Source organism: Photinus pyralis, unplaced genomic scaffold (genome assembly GCF_008802855.1).
Source record: "Photinus pyralis isolate 1611_PpyrPB1 unplaced genomic scaffold, Ppyr1.3 Ppyr1.4_LG5, whole genome shotgun sequence".
Taxonomy (NCBI): domain Eukaryota; kingdom Metazoa; phylum Arthropoda; class Insecta; order Coleoptera; family Lampyridae; genus Photinus; species Photinus pyralis.
In genome coordinates this window covers 48,592,715-48,601,337 of record NW_022170596.1, presented here as the reverse complement: position 1 = coordinate 48,601,337, position 8,623 = coordinate 48,592,715, and the positions used below count along the sequence as shown (strand labels likewise).

The 8,623-nt window shown below is 36.6% G+C and overlaps 1 protein-coding gene across 1 annotated transcript; it reads right to left on the bottom strand.

Annotated features, from left to right (window-relative positions):
* Nucleotides 1–1,311: 1,311 nt before the first annotated feature.
* Nucleotides 1,312–2,828, bottom strand: LOC116171723 (transcription factor MafA-like). The gene has a single exon (XM_031488704.1). It carries the CDS (start codon nucleotides 2,756–2,758, stop codon nucleotides 1,787–1,789), a length of 972 nt encoding a protein of 323 aa, XP_031344564.1. The 5' UTR covers nucleotides 2,759–2,828; the 3' UTR covers nucleotides 1,312–1,786.
* Nucleotides 2,829–8,623: the final 5,795 nt, after the last annotated feature.

The following is an 8,623-nucleotide window of genomic DNA, read 5'->3' as shown; positions in this document are numbered from 1 at the left end:
TGTCTCCGTGTCGTAAGAGTGATTTGCAAAAATTGGAAGCGCACAATTCAACGGCCGTAGTCGATTGTAGTGAATTACATATTCTGAAAAAATAGACTGAGCGATATTTTTCTCATTTTTCGGTGTATAAAAATGCGTATCCCTTTCTTTTTCAGTTTCAACTATTCAGATATGCGAGGGGCTTGAATGAAATCTTCAACACGACGTTTTTTGTTAATAAACCGCATCGATTTAAAAACCTTTTCGTCCAGAATCGTTCATTATGCTTATAGTAAATATTATATTTAAAAATCCTATCCGGGGAGCTACCTAAGAGTCGAGTCACCTCTCTACATTGGCATTTCGAGGAAAATTGACTTTCCAGACTGATGCAATTTAAAAATGTACTTACAATATACATAATTATTTCACTGAAACCGTCTACATGCCGAATAATCGGTTGAGCGATTTTCACATTCCCTTTATGTTTCCAAAATGCAACACGTTTACCTATTTTAAATAAATTTTTATCGGGGCGGTTTGTGGTGAAAATTTTCCCACCTTTATGAAAATGTCGATTGTACAAAGCACATTAATACGATGTAGGTAGGTACACCTAAAAACTGCACAATCAGGGTAGACTACCTAAGTGAAAAAATGTTGAAAGTAATTCGCCCAACGCTGCGAAAGGGCTTTTAAATTTAAGATACAATTAACAATTACGCTAATGAGAATGACGTCATAAAAAAGTCGAAAGTTCTTCGAGCAAAGCTAAGTGCTGACCAATAACATTTCTCTACCCTTGCCATTGGTGCGAGGCGTCGCGACGGCGCGCATGTTACGCCGACGCCCTTTGCAATTACGTATACCTGTACAATTTTACTGTACGTACAAAAGGTCATTCCCTATTTTGGTAAATATAATAGATTTCCGTTCACATCCAGGAAGTTTTTCACCTAAACAAATCTGCGGTAGTTAACTAAGAAGTGTTTATTTTATAGTAGGAATTTGTTTTTGTTTTGGAGAAAGAGGCCTTCGTAATTATTGTTGTATACTTAACCTTATTACGAAGGAATAATAAAACATGGGCGACTGGAGACTGATATAATTAAAAAGCAAGAGGTGAGATTTAGCAGACTCTAAATTTAGACTAAGCGCCTTTAAATAGGAATGTATGTAACCTTATTCCCGATAACATTGTAATAATCTAATTGGCTGGGAAAAAATGTCTGCAACCTTTGACGCCTAGATAGTGTCGGCAGAATTGTTACAGAAACGGGTGTTTTGCTTATTCATCTCATTCCTGCAATGATGCTTTGAATTTAACACAGGTTCTCTCTAAACCATAATTTATTGATACTAAATTTATTTACAATATTTAATAACATAGTAATAGTGTTAACATTGTATTTTAAAACACAACCATTATGACTTTAGTTATAGGAAAAATATAACTAAGGGTCATTATTTTTTCTGTAAGATGCTATTCGCATCACCATCGTATAAAAATAGAGAAGAAAAAATGATTGCCCAAACACCACTAGTTACTCATAATAAAAAGATATGCATTTAGCCCCGGGGGTATTTAATACTACAACTAACATGTAATTGAAAAAATTCTAACAATAACAAATAAACGTCATTTCTTTAAAAGCTAAAAAACAACAAAGGAAGCAACGATTTACCGCATTCAAAATCCACTCACTTTTCACACATTCTCACTACATTTCGGTTTTACTTTCGGGGGGGCTGAATGATGGTAGCAGCGTCGGGCAGAATACTACGTCCTCCTGCCCGGGAAGTAATGTCACAGGTAAAATTCGGTGGGATTTTGTTCTTCGGAATTTTGATTATGTTGCCCTCCCGGTAGGCGACTGTGCAGCTGAATCCGTTGCTTCAGTATATCCCGTTCCTGAATTACCCTCGCCAGTTCTACTTTGGTTCGATTTAACTCGACCTGTAAATGTTGGTTAGCTACCTCGAGATCTTGGCGTTGCTGAAGACGTTTCGACCTACAATTTTGCGCGTATCCTCGGTTTTTGAGTGTTCTTCGCTTCTGCTTAAGGCGCACAACCTCCTCGCGCGGACAGCCGTGTAATTTTTTATTAAGTTCTCGCACAGATAAGGATATCAGCATGTGGTCACTGAGATAAACATCTTCACTACATGTAGAATAGCCACTGTTATTATTATTGTTACTGCTCATGCGGGGTGATAACGCACTACCGCCACTGCTGCAGGACTGCGGCCTTTGATTATGTAGCAAATGGTGGTGATGGTGATGATGAGTTGGGTCGATGAGCATTCCAGCAGGAATGTATTCTCGGCGTTCCCATTCTCCACCTTCGTTTAACGTCGAATGGGTTGGTCGCAAATCCAAGGGTTGAGGCTCTGGTCTAGGATTTGGGTAATAATACATTATGTCATCGACGAATCCCGATGGACGACACGGAGCTGGTGAATGACTCGGTGGCGTATCTGGTGGAGTACCTGGGTCTAGAGCCATATTTAAAAACATTTGCGTTGGGGCGCCGTATATGCCGGAATTTGGTGGAGAAATCGGTGGTAGGCGCCGATCTTCGTTCCAATTTCTACATACTTTCTCGGTGTCCTCATCGGGAGCGGAAACCCACTCCGTTTCCATTTGGAGACGTTTGTCTTCCCTTTTGACGGAAACATCACCTAAATGATCAAGTACAAATTCCTGCACGTATTCCTCAGCTAAATGCTGCTCGTCCGGCTCCATCCCCACGTCACGCACCCCTAGGGTCTGCTGCATTTGACTTCCGTCGCACTTGTCACTCGCGCGTATATTTCGCGATGCAATACTTGAACCTACTGATGCTCGCGGCGGTGATAGAATGCGCGTCCTGAGCGTCTCTAGGTTTGATAGCATGCGAATTCAGTTGGGGGCGGCTTGGCACTGCGAACCGCCTCCGCAGTGCCGGATAGGCCCATTTGACACAACTCCGGAAATTTGTTTATACTTCGATGGCCAGTCAACATTGACCGGATTCACACCATATTGTTGTTAGGTTAAATTTTATGACGTCATCAAACACTGAATACAAAATAAGTGTCACATTTTCCTTTTATTAAGACCTAAACTTCGACAAGAACCGCAAATCCTTTACTGGAATAACATAGGAAAGGAAAATGCGTTTTATAGGTCATAGCATACAATCCGCGTAAATTTGGGGTCGTTCTTATAACTAAAAGGGTATTTCCTCAAATCTCGTTTCGCTCAACAAATATCCAACTTTTTTGTGAGAAATGAGAAAATGTTACCTTTGCGTCGAAATACCTACAAGCAGGAACGAAAAACGTGCGAAATCAAATAAAATTTCGGACGGAAACTCAGCTCGACGAAAATGAATTTTGTTTGCCTCTGAAATTATAGATACACCACTCTTGTTCTCCATAGTAAGTATATGCAATTTTTCCCAATCAATATTTGGGAATCGACGTGCGAGATGTGGTTTGTGGAATTGGCCGAGTCTGAAAATTTTCTATGCACGCTAGATAGATTTATGAGTTGACTATTTTGGACCATTCGGAATAAGTCTTTTACCCGAATACACATCTACCCAAAAGTGGTAAATGGCAATGCACGACAATATTATTTCTCTGCAAAATCGGTAGATAATCGGCAACTGATTAGCGTTGCTAAATCATAAAGGGAGTTGAGGATTTAAATTCGTGTGCAAGTCAATTAAATGTTAGACAGGCATTCACACTAGTGTGGAATTTAAGAATGCAATCCAAATTCACACAATTTATAAGAAACGATTTCAAATCGTAAGTATCCATTGTTCAATATTCAATCATTCTACTGTCTGCACTCCATTTATTTAAAAAAATTGCACCAAAAGACTGTGAACATGCACTGATAAACACCGTCGAGAAAAATTACATTTCCTAATAATGACTCAAACTTTGGCTTATACCTACATACGAAACGGCATATCGCATATCCTGTGGGAAAACCAAATCGATGGCTCAGATGGCTGAGAGTATTATAAAAACATTTAAAAAAACAATGGAGCGATCATTATGGATCCGATAAACCTAGACGCCCTACCAACTTTCAGCTCTATCCCCACGAAGGCAAAAAGAACTATAGGTAGGTACTCGTCTTATGATTAATATAATTGCTATACTTACGAGTACCCTTAAAAGTGCAGTAAGAAGAAAAGCGATTTATTTACAGATACATATAACTCAATATAAGAGACTGCGCTGTCTGCCATATCAAGAAAACGGTAGCAACTTGTTGAACTTATCATTTCGCCACGAATCTTTGAACCTCCAAACTTTTCGCCAATAAACAACCAAAGAAGGAAACAAACCAAGCATAATTTACCTACTCATAAACGAAGATAACAAAGGAGTGACAAAATTGGGAAGAAAGGTTCTTCAAATATTTTGTTCAGAGATTCTAAATAGCATTTCCCAAGAGTTCTCAGAGATCTCTAAGGAATTCTTTCACAGATACCTTACATATTCCTAAATTTTTTACAGAACTTTTCGAAATTCTTACAGCTCCTTGTAGGTAACATTTTTGAGGTAATTTTTAAAACATTTTTAAAAGTGCTTTTTTAGATTTGTTCTTTAGAAGATTTTTAAGACCTATGAGCGATTTTGAAGATAAGGATGTCAGCGTAGATTAAATAGGGGCAACGTTGCCTCTTTTTTTGACTAAGAAAACGCTTTTGAAATTTTTATATCACCGAAAATAGTAAATTTTGTTTTTATTTTTCCTCTAGGTCGGTTCCCGTTAATACTTTCTATGGGTTTTTTTCGGGGATCTGAATCTTTCATAAGAATAAAAGCTACAGGCTACTACTTTCTTATTTCTTATGGACGCCATATTGAATTTTTACGGAATGAGATAGAGGGCAAAAAAAGATAAATATTGACGTGTCGCACTATATTTTACATACATTTATAAGAAAAATTTCAAAATGAAGTGTTTTACATTAATTTCTCAACAAAACATCCACGGGTAACTAGATCTTGCTGGATCAATATTATTTTTAGCGCATGTTTGAAAAAAAAATACGATATTATATTCGTTATGGCTGGCTTCTACATCTAGCGTGTTATAGAAATTCTGGTAAGGAACTGATTCAGATTTTCCGAAAAAAAAGTGCCCCTATAGAACGTAGAAGGTGCTCACGGGAGCCTCCATTTCCAATCGTCTAAGTTACGAAAAATAAAAACGAAATTTTATATTTACAGTTTTTTGATGATAATTCAGTTTTGTCACAAAAACAACTTTGCCCTCATTAATTTACACTGTATCTCTCACCGTTGCGGAGATCCCAATGGTAAGCCACGGAAATTATAAAACAATCAAATTCGCCAATGCCGTCAGTATTTATTTGACGAATCCTCCTATATTAAAAAAATCCTCTAGAGGGACTATCACTTTATGCTAAAGAAAATGGGATGCTATTATATTTTTAGATTTTCATAAGAGCTTTTTTAGGTTTGTTCTTAGAATATATTTCAAGATCAATGAGTTATGTATTTTGAAGATAATTTCTAGGAAGAATGCAGTTTGCCTACTAGGATGGTTATTCTTATTCGACTACCACCAAGAAATTCCCTACATCGAAGAAAGCGTCAGGCCCAGGCGTGTAGTAAATGTAAGTACAACCAAACCATGTCGTCTGACCTCCGCAGAAATAAGAAACAATTAGATTCTCCAATGCCGGCAGTGTTTCTTTAGGGAATTGAATATGTTTGAAATACATTTTTCAGATATTGATGATACATTGAAAGATTTTTAGCGCATTTTTGGAAAAGAATACCTACGTTATTATATTCGTTATGGCTGGCTGGCTGGCTGACTGTTCGGTTAAAATCTCGGCAATTACAATGGCTTGAGACTTTAAATTTTCACTCAGAGCTATCTGCTCACTATAGTGTAGGTAGATGTGCAGGCTCTACTGACTACTCTCTAGTCTATTTTTAGTTAGATTACTAGTGAGATCGATAATTTTAAACTTTGCTAATAAAATATGTACCTACTGATCCGTATTACCGAAAAATGCGATTTCATCGTGCATGTGCTGATTTACAACTTGTTTTATACATTGTGTCGAAGATAAGGATGTATCATAGATAGCCATAGAAGATACAACGAGATTTTCAATACAACGGAGAAATTATAATCAACTTTTTTGTATATGGCCCGTAAAAAAAGAGTACATACTGTATTGCGTAGAATTTTTTATTACGAATACAACGATATACGGCACGCAAAAAAAAACAAAAGTTGCAAACTGTTGGTTTCAACAGGATGGCGTACCCGCGCACAACACCCTAATCGCGTGAGAATACCTATCGGACAAATTTTTCTATTTTCCAGGAAATTTGTCCGATAGGTATTCTCGCATGATAGGGTGTTTTGCGCGGGTACACCATCTTGTTGAAATCAACGATTCCCATTATGTTGTGCTCTGTATTCGTAACCAAAAAGCTATTCAATACAGTGTGTACTTTTTAGCTTCCTAGCATGTGCTAGGTAGCTATTGCGATAGCCGTTTTTTGAACATTTCAAAATTTCATCAAATGTCGACGTTTTAGACCATTTTAAGCAACTTTTAAAGAATAAAAATTTTTTCCGTCTGTATGTACGTACGTACGTACATACGTTTGTTGGCAATTTTCTGAGAAAACGGCTCGACGGATTTTGTTGAAATTTTGTATATATGTTTTAGGCATACCGAACATTAAAATAACGGGGCGGATTTTTGAAAAAAAATTTTGGAGCGCCGTAACGGCATCGAACTTTTTTTTTCAAATAGCAACCTAAAATTTTTATTCTATTATTTGGAAGACCTTATTTTCCTGTGTACAACCTACAAAAAATTGGGCCGGGTTATATTATCAAAAAACGGAGAAAAAAATTGTCAAAGTCAAAAAATTGTGTTGCATATGTGCAAAACGCAACGATCTTGTTTCTGAAGCAATTTAAACGAAATTTCTATGGTAAGTCCCTTTAATAAAAGCAAACAAAATTCATGCGCAAAAATCGTGTTGCGCATGCGCAGAAATGCAATTTTCTTATTTATGGAACATTAGCTTCCTAGCAATGCGAAATTTCATCAAATGTTGACGTTTTAGATCATTTTAAGCAACTTTTAAAGAATAAATTTTTCCCGTCTGTAAGTGCGTACATATGTTGGCAATTTTTGGTTTCAGCTAGGAAGCTATTCTGTCAAGAATTTGACACCTGGTTTTACGGGGCATAAAAAAATAAAGTTGATGATTTCTCCGAAACGAAACGTTGAATTGAAAATATCTCAACAGTGTCTTGTAGAACTTTTTAAACCATGATAATATCTGTTTAATTGCCTTCCGTTACATTTTAAAGCATCTTCAGAGATTCTCCCTAAACATATTCCGGAAATTCCGCAGACGTCCTTAGATTTAAAAAAAGTAAATTTTTAATAATATTTTTATTGATTCTTGAAAGATTTTTTCGACAATTTCGCTTTTTTAAAGATTCTAGGATTCTTATTCCAAAATTTCAGTATTATCTATTGTCATGAGCTGAGTAGACTAGAGTTTATTTTTTTCTATGATGTTTTATGGTTTTTTTAAATTGTAGTTCTGTAAAATGTTTTTTTAACATAAACATTAGCAAAATTGAAATTAGTTTCTGCGATTACAACGGCGCCTATCACCACGACAAAAAAATGTTTCGAATACATTCTTCATACTTTTTTGTTAAATAAAATCGAGATATCGAATAAAAAAATTGGGGTTTGAAATTACAAAGTTGCCCCGCTCCCCCCAGAAGTCGGGAATTTTCGGGTCATGTCATTTGTTCAAAATTAGTAACCCCTGGAGTTATTAAATGGGTGGACGGGTGGTCCGAACCACCCTGAATATATCTATATACAAAACTAGTTGGATCCAAAAGATCAATTTTAATTAGCAAACTAAATTAATAACAATTCTATACAGGTAATTTGAAATACTTTAAGAATCTGCCGTATTCGGCAAAGGGGGTGCGGTAGTCTCCTTGGAACGGTACGGTATATCTCCAGTGCAACTCATGAAAATTAAACGCGCTTCATTTGACACTAGTCACAATCTAATCAAACAAGGTTTGCTGCAACACATCTGATTGGTATTTATGCTCATTTGAATGGTCAGGCTGCAATTTCCAAATTCGGTAGTCCAGTAGGTAAGGCGTATTGTTCACCGAAATTTTTGGGTCAAGCAACAGTTTAACTTTATCAGGTTTATCTACGTGTAAGCGAGAGGGTTTCTATCCTAGTTTTAAATCACCATTGAGCAACAAAATCGGCCTCATTAATTAACGGAGCTGAAATCATACAATATTAATTTTCCCCCCTCTTGCAATCCAAGAGAGTTTTCTGACTGCAAAGATAATTAAAATATCTCTACGGGAACGACTACAAACGGAAAATTAGTTACAGTATATTGATTTCCTTATCGGCGATTAAAACAGCTCTACAAATTGAAACATTACCTTCTATTTCTCACTTCTAGAAAAGAAATACGTTAGGTGCGGAACTCCAGTTTCTCGTAAGGAAGCGCCCGTTTGTTTAATTACATTTACAATAAGATAAAACTCAACAGGAAAATTTTGGGGTTATCGCCC

What these genes read in the sequence shown, in the direction of transcription:
- LOC116171723 (XM_031488704.1), bottom strand. Translation starts at nt 2,758, where the DNA reads ATGCAGCAGACCCTAGGGGTGCGTGACGTGGGGATGGAGCCGGACGAG.